The sequence below is a fragment of the Channa argus genome, chromosome 2 (genome assembly GCF_033026475.1).
Source record: "Channa argus isolate prfri chromosome 2, Channa argus male v1.0, whole genome shotgun sequence".
Classification (NCBI taxonomy): domain Eukaryota; kingdom Metazoa; phylum Chordata; class Actinopteri; order Anabantiformes; family Channidae; genus Channa; species Channa argus.
This window is the reverse complement of record NC_090198.1, coordinates 8,506,892-8,524,481: the sequence shown is the minus strand read 5'-3', so window position 1 is coordinate 8,524,481 and position 17,590 is coordinate 8,506,892. Positions and strand designations below refer to the sequence as shown.

The window sequence follows — 17,590 nt, the reverse complement described above, 5'->3', positions numbered from 1 at the left end:
GTCAAAGTGTCTCTGGGCAAGACACTGAAGCTCCAACAGCCCATTCCCATCCCCTGTGCAGCGCCGGTGGAAATTGGGGAGGGTTGTGTCAGGAAGGGCATCCAGTGTAAAAACTGTGCCAAATCAACATGTGGACAAGGATCCGCTGTGGCGACACTGAACTCAAACCCTGTAGAGTGATTGATAGTGAATCACTGTAAAATAAATGTTTGATGCTCCCACCAGGGTGAGCTCACAAACAAAACTCTCCTTAAATTTGTTGTTTTTTTTGGGTGATGATAGTTACCTCAAACTCTCAAGATCAGATCCAATCAGACATAATCAGAGTGACTGGATACTTTCTGCAATTTGGGGGAACAATGTCAATTCTACATATCGAAGATCAGTTTATTTTCCATGGTGGGGGAGGTGGAGTCTGGCTGTACACAGTTGAATATTCTCAGGCTCTGAACTTTTTATGGCTTGATTTGCACTGAACCTTTTAAAGCAAAGTCAGTCTTACAAGCTGGAGGTGTAGAGTTTGGAAGAAATTCATTCATCTTGAAACATTAGACAGTTTAACTGCATTATAGAAAATTTAGGAACCAGCAGTCCCTCATTACTTAGGAGGCAGGATGCCACTACCTCTGCTGCTTTGCTACTGCAGGGTTAATATGTTGACCGTAACTTGTACATTTTACCAATAACAAACCACTGGAGGGTTGTATACCAATCATCCATGTGTTGGAAGAAGAAACAGAAGTGCACAGGTGACTGATTCATTTGGTCTAATGACGGAATAAACCTTTATTGTTAATGCTGAACTGAGTCACTGCCAGGAGACGACCTAAACCACTGTGAAGGTTTAAAACTTTGATCTACCTCCTAACAAAAACAAAACACCACAACTGAGCCGGTTTGGCATGAAATATGTCATTACAATAAGAAACAGCCTTGATCTGAAAGCCTGAGATACCAACTGTCATTCTCCCACTGAATATTTCAGTTTTGTGTATCAGTCCAACTGAGGCTAAAACCAGTGTGGGAGTTTTTTTTTCCATCTCTCTCATTGTGGTGCTAACTAAGAGCCAGATGCCAGTCACTATATCAGTATTTTTGTGGACTCAGCACAGGCAGTGAAGACAAAAAAGGGTTCTCAGTATTCCAAACCCACACAGATAACCAAATAAGTGACCCGGAGCGGTTCCATGAGGACAAACAAGCCCAGCTGACTGAGATTAATTGCTAAAAAGAAACTTTTGACCGCACTATGAGGTCAGGAACATCGCAGAAGAAAAATTTGTTCACGTTATGTATTATTGCAAAACATTTGCACAACAGCATTTTTATTTCATTTATCAGATTTAGTTGTTCTACTTCCCTTTTACCAGCTGATCACACACATCCACTAACATGGGAAATCTGAGATCTTATGATTTAAGTATTTTTGAGGGCCACAAGGTCTGTGGTATGTTCTCCATGTGATCGCCAACAACAGTGTGTTTAGAAATGGATGCAGCTAATGGGCATGTGCAGTAAGTTAGGGTGGACATGGAGCCTGAGCAACCAGGGGCCAGCTGGAGCCTTGTGCACCCTCATGGGAGAGCTGCTAGCTTACTATGCAGCAGTTTGACAAGCTCTGCCCACGTACTTCAGTTAATCTTTATATAACTTCTCTAGTCGTGGGAAAAGTGAAGCTGGGCTTCACTTAATGGTTGTTTTTTACAGCATGCAGGGTTTCTGAGTCACTGCTGTCAGTGACAGTCTCTGACTACAGACTGGGAACTTGAGAGGGACCATCCACTGGCTCTGATATTGGGAAATGTGGTTTGAGTACGTTGGGCTTGAAGGGTCAGTGCTTAACCCAAGAGAATATGGTCTCTGCAGATTCCTGGGAGGGGAGGAAAGTGGGAGAATAGTTGAGTAACGCACATTAAAAGCATTCCAGTGACGTTCAAGTGAGAATTCAAACTGGATGCAGACCATTCTTCTCTTCTCAGGCCGAGTTTCTGAGATTGTTTGCATGCAAAGATGCCGATCCTCCTCCAGCAGTTCATGATGAATACTGATGTGTTGGGAACACGATGCAATAGTAAGATGTGGTTAATTCAGCGGAATCTAAAACTCTTCTCTAACCCTCTGTCCGACACCGCCACAAACTTGGGACCACACGGTCGAAAAGTGGCCGCGGGTGACGTCACCATGGTAACCACTGCACTGGGGAAGGTTGGGACCCTGATTGAGCGAGGGGGGCAGCTCTTGAAAAGGGAAAAACTGACTGACAGGCACAACCAATAAAGCATGAAGTGGAATGTGAGGGTGTGTAGCCCCATTGTTCAGCAAACATATTGGGAATGTACAGTAAACCCCTGTTCTTGCATTAATGCTGCTATGTGATTCTGTTCATCTGTGTGCTTAGGTGACTCCAAATCACTAATTTCCTCATGCCAACTCACTGCTTATTCATTTGAACCTCTGGCTTCACTGGCAGAGCAGATTCATAATTCAGAGTAAGTCTGAGTTGTGGGTGTTTCTGTGACTGAGCCGACAGCTCTTTGTAGATACATTTCATTCAGAAATGTGACACTATTTGCAATATTGTGCACTGGAATCATGGAAATCTGTGGAGATAAATTGTTTGTCTGGACAGTTTAACTAATAATTTCCATCCATTTCCATTTTGTGCGGAAACTGACAATGAGGAGGATTTTTATTCTCACTCACTTTCTTCTGCATATCGTTTCAGAGCCCGAGATAAAAAGAACAAGTTAGATTTGAAGTAAAGTATTGTTGCCTGGCAACAGCATTGGAAACCCAGCAGTGTCTGAGGGTCTAGATTTTTTTTTAACTTTCTGTTTGTCCTCATACACTCTCTGTAATTGGACCCAGCAGTGAGTCTGAGGAAAATAAAACAGGAAAATGAAATCTATTTTAGGTCATCTTTCTTCAGTGCATGTTGGTTAATAGCATCACATGTAATATTTGGTTCTTTTTTCTCTCTCAAACCATTAATATATGTGATTTGATCTTCATAGTGGAATTTTACAGACAAAGTTTTTTGAAAAATATTACCAATCAAGTTTAACAGTGTTTAAATATAGTGACAGGGAAGAGTGGCTCTCTGTGCAGATGTTGTTGAGTCCAGCTGTTTGTTTTTCTGTCTAAATGGATGCTGTGGAGTCTGGGGATTTGTGGGGAGGAACAGTGCAGATGGACTGACCTTTGACCCTTTGTTCCACTGACTAAATGGTAGCTTAGTGGGTGGCTGATCGTGTAAATAAGTCTGGCACTCTGATGCCACCTAGTGGCATGACACTAACATAGGCGTGTTAGGTTGAGAGAATAAATGTTGCAGCAGCTCTCATTTTAACTTGTAATAACAGTTACACTCATTATATAATATATTACATACCTGTCGTATCTGTGTATGCATATATGTATGTTTCTAATATTAGGCACAGTGAGGTACAGGTGATGGGCTACAGGGGGATTCTGTTGAGATGTTTATTCCAGAAATTACAATTTTTGTGGCTTATTCACAGTGAGGAACTACCTAGCATAGCATAGACAGCACTTTAGACAGTCACGAAATTCATAATCAGAGGACAAACATATAGAGTGCTTCAGCTCAACTGTGTGGGAGTGATGAGCTGCCTCCGTGTGTCTCCTGTCCTCGTAGCGCACTAATGCTGATGAGAAGGAAGAAAAAGTGAAAGATGTGGACTGAAGTGAGAGTTGCTCAACTCAGGCAGAGTTCTTCTTGAGGAAGTTGATTAATCCGTTGGTGGAGGAGTCGTGGGAGTGGACCTCTGCACTGTCCTTGAGCTCAGGCTCGATCTTCTTTGCAAGTTGTTTGCCCAGTTCAACTCTGATAATAAAAAGAGAGAGAAGGGTTGTAATGCAGATGCTTGAAGAACTTATAAAACTGTATTATTGTATAGCATGTCCAGTTTTTTAAATGCTCATGTTAGACATGATTTGCAAACTGTGGTGCAAGGATGTACAATAAAGAAAACAAGGATTATCAACAGTAAAATGATGTGCTTCGTAGAAACTGACTCACCCCCACTGGTCAAAGCTGTTAATCTCCCACATTACACCCTGGGTGAAGATCTTGTGCTCATACATTGCTGTTTAAAAACACAGAATAACTATTATTACAACACCAATAATGCTACTACGGTGCAGGTCAATTATGAATAGAGTGACTTTTACTATGCAACAGACCACAATGTCCTGACTGCACCTCACTGGTTGTCAGACAACATTCTTTTGTGCTATTTACATTTCCACAGTAAATAGGCTATTGTTGGTACAACATAAACTCCACATTAGGAACAGAGATAGAATCCTCAGACATTGTCATAGATAAAAACATGAACAATAATGGCTCATCAGTGGCTATTATTCATGAGGGATCTTTGCTATTTCTCACCTATAAGTGCTCCAAGTGTGTACGGCGTCAGTTTCTTGAAGATGATTGAGTTTGTCGGCCTGTTTCCTTGGAATACCTGTAATAAACACAAACACATATTTCATTCTACAGTTCATTTTTGTACATGCAATTGTCTCAAATGCGCCCAACAAATTTTAAATTGCTCACTGGAGGGCCTTACTCTCTCTCTGTCCTTCCTCACATCAAGTAGGGATTTTTTTTTGTATAAATAACATTAGATCTCATGAGGTTATGTTCAGGTTTACTATTAAGTTAACTTAAGTTTGTGGTTATTACTAGAAGAGCTGCAGAGTGTTTGCTCGTTCTTGACTTGACTTACTTTGTGTGGCAGGATTTTCTCCAGAGCTTCTCCACTAAGGCCACTGGCTTCCAGCTCTTTCCTGGCCTCCTCTGTGGTCTTACCCTTCATCAGAGCTTCTGTCTGGGCCAGGAAGTTAGCCAACAGGATCTGCAGACACATCAAACTCGCAACTTCAGAAGTAGCACAGTACCGTACAGTACTGTACTGTATATTTTACAGTGATATCATTGTCACAGTTGCAAGACAGATGCAATTTTAGGCCTCAAAATTCCTCAGAGGTCACAAAGTGATGTTTGGTAGTCTCTGAGATAATTATTAAAAAAATTTCTGGAATTCATTGTGTGAACACATAAGTGCAATAAAAAATTGTAAGGCATTTTGGGACCTTATCTTAATATACAGTAAGTCAAATATATTACTCTACCTTGTGGTGAAGATTGTCTCTGATGGGATGCTGAGTCTGAGCTGGGATCAGGAAGTCTGAAGGCACCATGCGTGTTCCTGAGTTTAACACGATTGGACAGCAGTAAGTTAACCTAATGAACCACAGCATGAGGATAGGCAACTGACGCTACCAGTAAAAATAACATTTGATTTCATCAAGATATTATAGGATGATAATACTGAACAGTGACGATACCTTGGTGGATGAGCTGGTAGAAAGCATGCTGTCCATTGGTTCCTGGCTCTCCCCAAACTATTGGCCCAGTGTGATAATTTACACGTGCTCCATGGTTGGTGATGTACTTTCCATTAGACTCCATGTCACCCTAGGTAACAAACACCCTTTAATGTAGAAAACTGATTATTTATTTGTTATAAAGTCATGTGTATTAAATTGTCCCTTATGGGTGCAGCCTTATTCGAAAACCCTCTTTTGAATTATGTTTTTAATGATTTTTAATAATACGCCATCTTTTTGTGAAAGGTCTGACAGTGACCTGTGGTGCCTGTCGCAGTGTGGGGGCAGACCTGTTGGAAGTAGGCAGTGAAGCGGTGCATGTACTGATCATAGGGCAGCATGGCGTGAGTCTCAGCACGGAAGAAGTTGATGTACCAGATGCCCAGCAGAGCCAGCAGGACGGGAGCGTTCTTATCCAGAGGAGCGGTGCGAAAATGGTTGTCCTGTCAGAAGGAGGAATTTACATGCATGTATTGTGCATATTCTCTTAAAGTAGGCCCATGTATACAATTACTTTTTTAACTGAAGCTGTCATGTCATCCTGGATTACTTACCATCCAGTGAGCCCCAGAAAGAAGCTTCTCAAAGTTTTCAAATCCTGATGAAGAGAAGAGATGAAACACAAATGTTAACTGATTGAATATTGATTATCAGTTGAACTGATAACTAAAATTGTTTGTGTCTCTTCACAAATAAACAGACAGCAGTCCTACTTGTTTATTCATGCATTACTGGCAACAATATTAGTTTATCCTTCAGTAAAATATCAGTAGCCTGTATAGATGACAACTGAGATCGTTTCCAGTAGCACAGTTAGGATGTTCATATTTTTTGTATTGAGGACAATGTCTCAATAACTACTGAAAGATCTGGATAAAATTTGATACAGATATTCATGCCATAAGATGGATTTTGTCATTACTTTGGTGCCGTGACATTGCATCTACCACCATCAGCAGCATCACAGTGTGCTAACCATTGCTATTTACAGGGTAAAATGCTAAATGTGCAAAACATTACTATTTAAACATTGTCACCATAAATGGGATACTGTCTGCCTTTTTGGTTTTGCTGTAAACATGTATGTTTTTTTCATACACACCAATGTGCAGAGCAATGGCCATTCCAATTGCAGACCACAAGGAAAAACGACCACCAACCCACTGAAAGAGAAAATATTAAATATAATAATAATTAAAATATAGGCGACGTGATTTTTAAGAGGAGTAACAGGTTCTGCAGACAACAACAGTTGCCATATTAAGGGGAAAAATACAATAACACATTTTTGTCACTTAATGTCACTTTTGATCTTTTGCAAACTCCTGTCTTTGTCAAGTTTTTTTCTTGACTGGCTGTCACATTCTGTATGACATAAAAACTTTATACTCTGCCATAGCTGTTAGCCTTTAAATACCAACAATGTCACTAAATGCAGCTCGCTGACCTTTGATGCACCTAGCCTTTACAGTAACCCCTGAGAGAGAAGGTTGCTACCAATAATAACTGAGTGTGAAGAGAGACGCTTCTGATTTCCCAGCAGCTGTCGGCCACGTCTGTCCCACCTACTTCAGAGGTCAAAAGTCTAGCTTATTTATAGCTGCTGCCTGCAGCCCCATCAAAGTCTGGGGATAAAGAAAAGATCTGCTGCACACATTCTCCTTTCAGACTTAAAAAGCACTCACATCCCAGAACTCAAACATGTTCTCTGTGTCAATGCCGAAGTCCTTCACTTTGGGCTAAGTGAGAGACAGACGAAAGCAGGACAGTTAGGATCAGATGTCCAAACAAAAAGGGGAAGATGTAGCATCTAATAGTGTGTTGTGGCTTACTCCATTTGTGGACAGGGCTACAAAGTGCTTGGCAACAGCAGCTTTCTGTTTAAACAAAAGACAATATGTTATAAAAATAATAGGGAGTATCAGCTATTTGTTGTGTTCCGTTGTCACTGCATACTCACATCTTTAGCATGTTCAAGGAACCATGCTTTGGCTGACTCAGCGTTGGTAATAGTCTCTTGGGTGGTAAATGTCTGTGAAAGGACATAGTACTAGTATCAATACAACTGCATGCAAAACTGAAATTATACAATCTCCTTGTAAAATGACCTGTCACCTGGATCAGACATTTAATATAGGGTCACAATAATTTTCCTAAATGGACGCACAATAGTTTTGCAATAGCTTAGTTGTAGCTGCTCCTGGCTCGTAAAGGACAGTATGAATGAATTGATATTATACTGGCTTGACCAGCCTATTAAAAGCCTCTAGCATCTTATGGTATGCACATCAGAACCAGTCATTAAAATGAATGGAAAACTAATTATGGTAAGTCGGTGACAAGAAACATAACTAAACTTTTCGAATGAGAGATGATAATATGGTGCAATTTTAAAAGAAAACTGCTTATAAATCAGCTACCTTGGATGCGATGATGAAGAGCGTGGTCTCAGCATTAAGCTGTTCCAGGGTCTTGGCGATGTGCGTTCCATCAATATTTGACACAAACCACACACGTGGCCCACCCTTTGAGTAAGGCTTCAGGGCCTCAGTCACCATGAGAGGGCCCTGTGTTTAAAAACAATTCACAAATCACAGTTATTTCATAGTGAGAGTTATGAAAAGACTGTATGCAACTTAACAGCCAAACATATGGCAATAAAACACATTTAATCTTCCCACAAAGTGCACTCACAAGGTCAGATCCTCCGATACCAATATTGACAACATCCGTGATGGCCTTTCCTGTGTAGCCCTTCCACTCCCCGCTGCGGACTCTCTGTGCATTATGTCACAAACAGGAGCACCAGATAAACACAGTCATCAGTTAGATGCATGAGAGAACTGAGCATAATCTCCAAAGTCATACTATAAGATGTGAAAAACTTTGTGATTTCCCTTCACTTACATGACAGAAGCCCTTCATTTTTTCAAGAACCTTGTTGACATCTGGCATTACATCCTTGCCATCCACCACAATGGGAATGTTGGAGCGGTTCCTCAGAGCTACATGGAGCACAGCACGGCCCTTTGTGTGCACAGCACCAGGAAACAAAATCCAAAGAGGTATACTTTACTATTGGGATCTTGTACTGTTTGATTATTCAGCTGATAAACAATTTCAAGTATGTTGGGGGTTTTGTTCCATGTGGTGTAAATTCGGAGTTGGAGTCGGAGAAAAGTTTTTTTTCACTTTAAACTAAATTAGAGGTGACAATGGTCAAATGGTCAACAATGAGCACCTCAGTGAAGTTGATCCTCTCTCCTGTGAACATCTTCTCTCTGGCACCTTCAATACCTCGTGACTTGGCCTTAAGAAGACATTAGCATCAGATAGATATTCTCTAGCCCAAATGTATGCATGTATTTTATGAACACACATAAATTACATTTAGTTGCTGAAGTTAGTGACCCATCCTGCAAGCTGGTGCACATATTAATTCCTGGTGTGCTTCCTGAAAGCTCTGGTAGCATTTAAAAAGCCATAGACTGAATATAAATGGCTTTACCAGATCAACCAGCAACTTCATGACTTCATCTGTGATGAGATTCTTGGAGTAATCAAGAAGAATGTCTCCATCCTCAGTTTTCAGTGTGAGGCTGCCAAACACAAAAAGACAACAGTGGTGGGAACAGCAAAGGCTGTGGTATTTTCCTTGTAAAAGTGCAACCAGACAAACAGTAAAATTCTGTGGTCAAGTGATGGTTTGACATGTAGTTTTCACAGTAACACGATGGAGCTGCTGGGGCTGAATAGCTGGAATGAAACAGATCATGCTCATGGGAATTCTTCTGCAATTAAACAAGCAATTGTAGTCATTATACAACACATTTACATACATACAAAATCTCTACATCCAGCTGTCTACTGCTGTGCAAAATGCATTTTACACTATAAAACCTTTTAAATAGGATATATACCTCAACTTGTTGAACCTTTCCTTGTCAGCCTCAAACATTTGTCTCATGTTGAGGTTCTGGGCATGGGCTGTGTACCACTCCTGCAGCTTTTGGAAGGTGGGGTCCTGTGTGAGTCCCATGTTTTCCAGTGGGGGGCTTGCTGTGCTCCGCTGTGCTCGACTACCCTGGCTGAGTGGGACCAAGCAGGTCAGTGGCAAGCTTTTTCAAGGACAGCCCAGATCGACAGTTGCCCCTCCTACGAGTGACACACTACAGTATACTCTTGTGCTTGTCAAACACCTCTACACAGTCCTGCAGGGCAGCATCACGGAAACACAGTGGCATGCTGCTCAATCATCATATGGTCCACTCGTTGTGAATTCTTCTGAAATACAAATACATAGTATATTTACAGAACAAACATATTACAATATTCACCATTTTGTATGATATACAGATGCATATTAATACATTTTCATAAATACTGAAGTCATTACTAACAGCGTAAGATACCACACACACACACACACACACACACACACACACACACACACATATATATATATATATATATATATATATATATATACCTATAATTAACTATGAAACATTTTTTTAAATTTAGAGATTAGAGATCTCTAAGTTACAATGTGGACATTTACTAATCTAATTATGAAAAAAAATTAATGTGCTAGATAGAAACTGTTTAGGTCTGTTATTAGATGCTCAACATGGCAAAACCGATTCACGCCCAGCTCCTTTTATATCTTTAAATCAAAGTTATTTACTATGTATTCTTGAGATGTATTCTTTGTTTGTTTTGATTTTTATGAAGCTCGTTTTGTTTTAACTATATTTTACTGTTGTGAGATATGATCTCGTATTTTGTCACCAAGCTGTGGCCTTTAATCAGAGTTTTTACTTTATATGCATAGTAGAATAATTCCTTCAGGAGCATTACTAAAAGAATGATGATGCAGTTGAAATTCTCCAGGTCTATGCAGACTATGAAACAAAAACAAAGGACAGCACAGACGTCTGTGTGCAAGAGCAATTTGTTGACTTCCACACCCCCAAGTGACCGCTTTTATATTATGTGGTATAGGATGTAATATTATTTTTTAAACATCAGAGGGCGAGAAATCCCTGTAGCTTGAACAAATTATTTTTAGGCCTGCAGTCAGCGTCATTCGACTCTGTATTAGATATAATGAATCATAATATTTGGATTAATTGGTCAGGGTGAGCATTATGACTTAATGTGCTTTTACTAATTAGTGAATTTAAATGCGTAAATTAAAACACCGATGAATTAATTTGTTGCTTTCCTCTCCTTTCTTTTGCTATTTTTTTAATAATTATGAGTTATGAAATCCTTTATTATGATAGTGTAGACCAATACATAAAGTGTTAACACTTGTTTTGTTTTGGCATCCTCAGTTTACATAGTTATGCTGCTACTTTAAGGTAAATTACAGAGCAATCGTTTTGATATATTCATGGTTTTAATATTACTTCAATTGGCTGCGGTGTCCTATTAACCCTCAAACTATTGTTTCATAATGTCGTGTTATCACTAGTTGTATTCACTTTTAAGGCATAGGAAATGTGTAATCATATAAAAGTAATTGGAAACATTAATAAAACCTTCACACTAATTATGGACAGTGTTTCCTCAAAAACGTTGTTTACACAAGATGGGTTTTATTGTGAAAGATGAGTCGGAAGTGTTTGTTTGTATTGACGCGGAGCGGACGGTGGTCACACAGACTGGGATTCGCTGTCAAGAGGGTGGATGCCCAGAGCTGGTGAGCGATGCGGTCATTAACTTAACGTGTACTAACATTTTTTTTGTGTTTCACTTGTTTCTTCTTGGTTACGGTGGCGCTGGCTGTTGTTTGCTCGCGTTCTGGTGTTGCTGCGCCGCTTCCATTAGTCTGTTTTCTCTTCCAGCACTGACAACCATGTCGCAGAGAGCTAGCTGGTTGGCTAACGTTAGCTCCCACAGCTATGTAGCTAGCCTGCTTAGATGAGACACTGATGGGTCCATTATCGGACACACCTTATCTGACATGAGCATTGCTCTTTTCCTCCAGAATTGCAGCCTTAGACATCCATTTATAGTCGGGCAAATGATTTTAGAGGCGTGTGCACATAAATGCGTTATTTTTGTGCAACTGTACACTTATATTTTGGTTAGACAAACCAAATTCTCTATCTGCTGATAAAGCGCATCCGCCTAGGCTAGCAAAGGAAGGCTGATTGGCGGTATCGTTAATTTATGTTTCCCCTGCCGCTGCCATGTATCTGAGAATGATGCTTCAGTTTTGTCAGTACCTTGTCGACGGATAGCCTTGGTAGTCCAGGTAAGAAAGAAGACTGCGTTAATAAGCTTAAGCTCGGCGACCTGGTTTGACTATATGTCCGATAACGGACCTGGGCGTTCTTGGGTTTAGTTAACGAATACGCTGCAGTCAGTCGGTCATCGCCACCGCACCAGTAACGTTAATATGTGTTGTAGGTTAACACTGGACCAGCGGTCGACAGATCGGTGATTAAAGCTCAGTGGAAGCAATGCCCGTGGCTGGCGTTTATTGATGGTGTGGTCCGGGGAAAGTAAACTATAGCTCCCTAGCCATGAAGCGCGACTGGTCCTCTGTGACCAGTGGCCGAGTGTCGGTAATGGAGAGGGGCCAGGCTGTGGAACGACTTTAGACGCTGTGGCGTTTTCCTGTCACTCGCTTTTCTAACGTTGGGTGTACTGATGCCGCGGAAGCCTTTCCGGCGACGCTGCGTTTAGGGCGTTAAAAGGCCGTATTAATAGCTGCGACATACTGTTCCAGTGACTTGGGCCATATCATCCCTGAGAGTTTCGATGAAACCGGCAGTACGTGCGTTTGCAGGGATTCTGTTACATCTACCTCCAACATAGCCATCGGGTTTTTAAAATATTCCTTAGCAAGCATCAGGCCAAGCAACTAATCTGTTCAGCCCTGTCGAAGTTGCCAGGTTGTGTTGCTAACTGTGTTTCGCTGTTGCATTAGCCGTATGGTCAGGTTTAGAAAACAGCTAATCTGCTATAGAGGTGTTGTAGATTTATAATCCCATACCACAAATGCGCTAAACATGGTGAATTGACGCTTGTGTTATTCACCAGATACTCTAGGGAATATTTTTCTTTATCCAATTCTGTGGCTTAAGATCATTAACTCTCAGAACAAAACAGATGTTGGTAATGTGGGTTTATATAGTCTCTATAGTACAGAGGAGAGATATCTGGAATTACATTAATAAATAATGTTGCCCCACTTCTCTGATGTGGTGTAGGCACCTACAGCCTAGTCAGATATCTGTTTATTTACACCATGTGCCACATGTTTCCTGTTTTGGTCGCTGGAGTGTAGAAATTATAGTAGGAGTGACACTTTAATGACCTGTAGAATTTGATCATACAGAAAGAACAATGAGGTTGGTCAGGTCCATTGAATGCAGGTATGCAAATAATCCAGGGCTGCAAGGTTTGTTATAAACAGCCAATCTGTTTGTTGCTGAAATTAGCTTCCATTGTCATACCATCATATTTTTGCAGGGGAAAATGCTTGTTGTGAACAGAATTGGGAAATCAAATTTTGCCTTTAGCCTTGTTGGCCTTAATATTTCATTTGATTTTACTGTGGAAAAAGAGAAGTATTTTTGCTGGCCTATAAAAATGTTGACAGCATACAGAAATAGGACAGTAAAGAGTTGTTCCGTTTAAAACTTTGAATCACAATGAACAACAATGAAGGTTGTTACTTTTGTTAAAAAGACCTTATTGATGTTGATGATGTTGACTGGGGCCCCAGTACAGTAATGACTAAAATCAAATTCTGAATCTAGTGCAATTGTAAAGTTGAACTAGACAATTATGTCAAGGTTGCTATAGCTTTCACTGAAATAGCCACAAACCTGTTAACTATCTACAGTTTCTACAGTGTGTTTCTGTGGAAATGTGTGTTTTGCTTTGCAAAATTCCTATCGCTGTCCAAACTGATTATTTTCAATGATGTGCCTGAATGGTTGTCTCAGTGCGTAGACTTTTATTAGGGTTTTAGTTGTTCATCTTAAGTTTATCTTAAGTTTTTTTTTTTGTTGTTGTTGTCAGTATTTGTCAACATGTGATATGACCAGGGGTGGCAGTTTTCCTTAGTCCAACATTGAATCCGGATGCATGTGTGAGGAAGTCACAAGATTACTGTTTGCACTTGCCTCGGGTGGAGTAAAGGCCTATGCTTTATAGGCACTGTTTCCACAGAGGTGAATGATAATTTCTTCAGCAACTAAGCATTTTAATGTTTTGAATGTTGCCCAGCTTCAAAAGATGCAAGAGTCGCTGTGAGGGGGTGGGGGGAATAACCAAGCCCACTGTATTATTAGAACCTAGGAATTGTAATATTATGTGTATTGGTTTTTAGTTTTTTCTCCCAGATTGGACAATACAGACAACAGTTTGCATTTAGTTCTTTTCATCTCTTTTTGAGAGAACTAGCAGTCTAATCTCAGAAAGTTCTAACAAAGTTGTTTTCTTCTAGATGGTGTCATCAGCAACAGGTGATGACTAATGTTGCCTTTAGATTGTAGTTTCCCTAGCCATTTCCTTACAGATATACTCTTAGTTGTAGCATACTTCCACAAAGATTTTCTTGCTTTGGTACAGTTTTTTGCCACACAAACTTGGGTTGGTGGGGCTTAACTTTGTAGTACCTGGAAAAATTTGGTCTCCAAATGATAGACAGAGTTGTTTCATAAGCAGTAAATTATGCCAGTGTGTATTTCATCTTAGTATAATCATGTAATACTATGATTCAATATTTTGATACTTGGAGGAAACTGTCTGTTCTATAAGAGAAATTCTATAAGATATTTTTGAATTTGAAGCTATTGTAATATTTTGGGTTACATGGGCTGAAAGGCTCTTAAGTCTACATTTTGAAGCTATTCTGTGTTTCACAGTGCCAAAAAACGTATAGTGTAACTATACTAAATGTAAAAAAACAACAACTGTAATTCATAAAATGGGAAGAAAATTAGTTTTAGTATATTGAATAAATCCTGTGCTGTGGCAGTACATATTTATATTTATTTGTTAGCTTATATCATGTACAAAACGTTTGATGTTCCATGCACCAGAGAGATGTAGGCTGTATTTTTTGCTTGTATCATGTGACAGAATTTTCATTAAAATGCACAAAACTTACCACATTATCTCTGTGTGTGTGTGTGTGAGAGAGAGTGTCTGCTTTTTATCAAACAGAGCATGTTTCAGCTCTACATATAGCCCACTGCTGTTTCATCTGCTGTTTAGTTAGCACTGCTTATTTTGTATACCTAAACTAAATAGGTACTTTTTGTGCAGAATCAAATATAATGCAAGTCTTTATACAGAAGGAAGCAGCTAGCAGGCATATAAATAAGAGAGGGAGAGGAGTTCTAGCATAGGAAATCTCACCCTTGATCCTGGGAAACGTGCTTAGTCTTAGTTTGTGGTCAGCCATTCGCCCCTCGGTCAAATGTTCCCAGTGAGATGCATGAATGCTTGTGCAGTAGAGATGATCAAATACAACAAGAATCAAGGCTACCATGAAGCTCTAAAGGAACATGATACTTATCTGTATTCATGTCTGCAGGAAATATTTTTCTTGTGCTTTTTCCATAAGCGGGTCATAAGTCATGATCAGCGACCAAACCCTAAATAATGGAGTTATTGAATAATAGTTAATTGATATGTGATATGTGGTTTAAGGGCACTTTAGCAGTGTCTTAAATTGGTGGTTCACTGTTTAGTTTACATTTTATATGTATAGTATATCCACTATATCTAGCCTGTTGGTCACATGGAACACAGACTCTTCAAGCTGTCACCACTAAATCAGACTTTCCCTTCTCTGTACAACATTGTTGGTTTTAATAACTCCTAGTAACTTGAAGTTACTGCACTGCTGTGTTTGTTTGATTTTCTACTATTGCTGTTTTTGTAATGTATTCTGAAGTTACCTCTTGTAACTGTAATTGTATCTAATGTGGAAGAATGAATTCTTACTGTTGTCCTGGCTAAAAATACAGCACCCTTGTGGCTGGCATGCAGCACATCCTGCAACCTCAGTGTATGCCTACTATAGACTAAGGGAAGCATTTTCACATACACAGGTTGTCACCAGCCTTTTATGAATGGAACTGACGCCAGAGCCTTTCTCTACCACCCTCATTAGTTGAAAACCGATGGTCAGGCACTGTAGACAGACTCTATTGTGCACTTATATTCTGTCTAGTTCTAGTTTATTTACAGTCAAATATCGAAAGGCATTTATGCTCTGATTAAATCCGACAGGCATTTTGGTTATTAATCTGTCTTTTCCAGAGTCCATCTTGATTCCCAGGAGGAGAGTTAAATTAATTAGTCAGTATTTTTTTCATTTATAGGGTATTGGAACACGTCAGTATTCTATTAAAGCAAAGGCACATGTTTAAACATGTGTTTGCATATGTGACACAGACTTGGGGCCCTCAAGTATGTGCTTTGTTAGAGTGGCCTGCCTGCTATTTTTATTGGTGCTATAAGCTACTTACAGTGTCAGTAATGACACAACAGGTTAGCCTAATATTATCCAGCCTGTTCACAAACTCTGTCAGCCTCTTGACTGATAGGAGTATTAGGTATTGTCCTAACTTACTCAACAGTTGTTTGCTTCAGCGTCAAGAAAAGTTTCACTACTGCTTTATAACGTGGAGAATCTGCCAAAAGTGCACAATCCTGCAGAGTTAACAGCTTTTTATGATATCTCAGTATTAAAGTAAATGTATTTTTAGTTTCAAACCCTCAGCATCAAAATGGAACCAAAAAAGCATTAGTTGTTGGAACAAACCAACCCAACAAAACCAGCAGCTGCTTACAAAATAATTCCAGGAGAAATCTATTCTTGCTGTTAATATTAAATTGTAGCCAGTTTGCTTTATTTCTCTTCCTCTCACAAAGTTATGAAGCTGTGTGTGTGTCCCGTGTGTGTGTGTCCTGTGTGTTGGTATGGCGAGACCAGGGCCTATTACAATACTCTCCTTGTGTTCTGTAGGCAAGAGGAGCCTGCCTCAGCTCCTGTCACACAGTTGCTCACGGCACTTGTTCTGTCATTTGGACTGACCCCCTCGACGTGCCTGCTGATTCTCATACTTCAAATGCTGGCTATCTGCTTGGTGGAATGTCTCCAGTCAAGCTCAGCTGGCAGATTAGAGGTTACGCTGAGCTAAAGCTAAGTCAGTCTAATGCAAAAGTCTTGTAATAAATTCTCCCTCCATGAAGGTGATGAGGTTCAATTTTTGATACATTGGTTTTACAGACAAGTTGATTGAACTAACTGTGTGATCATGTTACAGACTGTAGTGTGCTGCTTTTTCTGCTGTACAGCATTGAGCATAAAGGTTTTATCCTTATTTAGTAAAGCATTATTGATATAAGATGGTCAGATAAAATAATAGAAACATTTGTCAGCATTACACAGTTCAAAACAACCACAAACTACATTACACAATTACATGATATTTTGAGGAGATGTTTTGCAATGTATGGTTGGGTTTTCCGACCTGCTACTTCGTGTTGGTTTGAAGCCACATTAAGAGGGTTCTGGGGAAATGCATTCCTTTGCTTCATTGGCAACAGATGTAGGGGAGAACTTTTTTCTTTTCTTGAGCTGAACACTTTGGAGTGTCTAAAAACAGTGTGGTGTGGACTCTAGGGCAGCTGTTTTGCCCATGGAGGCTGAAATAGACTTCATGAGCGAGCTAATGTTGGGCCTGTGGCTGGAACGTCAGGGGGCCTGTGCTTGCCTCATAGTGGCAGATGGATAAGGAGCTGTCAGCATGGGTAACAGTTGCCCCATCCACAGCTATTAAGCTACCTAGTAGTGATGTGACAGTCACAGAAATACAACAGATCCTAAAGCAACTGCTCTTGGTACCATAATTGGAAATATCCTGAAGTGGGCTTGTGACCAGATGTTGGGCTGGTCCATTTTGTCAAATCTGTTGAGTAATCTCTGTGGGGAAAGTGAATAAAATAACTGAAAAATGCTTTTCTGAAACTGGTTTTGAGATGCCTTTGAGCTATGGTACTAGTATGCTTTAGTGAGGATGCTCAGTGGCTAGTATTAGAAGGGTGCATATGTACCATGCGCTCAATCCCAGGTGTCTAGCACAATGTGATTGCAAAGCAGATTTAGTAATTTTAACCCAAGTAATTTGGG

At 40.0% G+C, this 17,590-nt stretch overlaps 2 protein-coding genes across 3 annotated transcripts in view; one reads left to right on the top strand and one right to left on the bottom strand.

Moving 5' to 3' along the window:
- Positions 1-3,469: 3,469 nt before the first annotated feature.
- On the bottom strand, positions 3,470-9,518 carry gpib (glucose-6-phosphate isomerase b). The gene is made up of 18 exons (XM_067495164.1): positions 9,339-9,518; positions 8,927-9,017; positions 8,660-8,728; positions 8,326-8,445; positions 8,113-8,196; positions 7,839-7,985; positions 7,379-7,450; positions 7,251-7,295; positions 7,104-7,157; positions 6,521-6,581; positions 5,973-6,016; positions 5,709-5,861; positions 5,377-5,506; positions 5,161-5,237; positions 4,755-4,883; positions 4,415-4,490; positions 4,043-4,109; positions 3,470-3,847 (listed from the first exon to the last, which is right to left on the bottom strand). The coding sequence occupies exons 1-18, from the start codon at positions 9,455-9,457 to the stop codon at positions 3,724-3,726; spliced, it is 1,662 nt and encodes a 553-aa protein (XP_067351265.1). The 5' UTR covers positions 9,458-9,518; the 3' UTR covers positions 3,470-3,723.
- A 1,521-nt stretch (positions 9,519-11,039) lies between these two features.
- The window catches only part of LOC137111865 (granule associated Rac and RHOG effector protein 1-like), a 31,209-nt gene continuing 24,658 nt past the window's right edge, over positions 11,040-17,590 (top strand). For both annotated transcript variants that reach the window (XM_067495129.1, XM_067495128.1), the window contains exon 1: positions 11,040-11,125. The gene's annotated coding sequence lies outside the window, so the exon portion shown is untranslated. The remainder of the gene's footprint in view (positions 11,126-17,590) is intronic.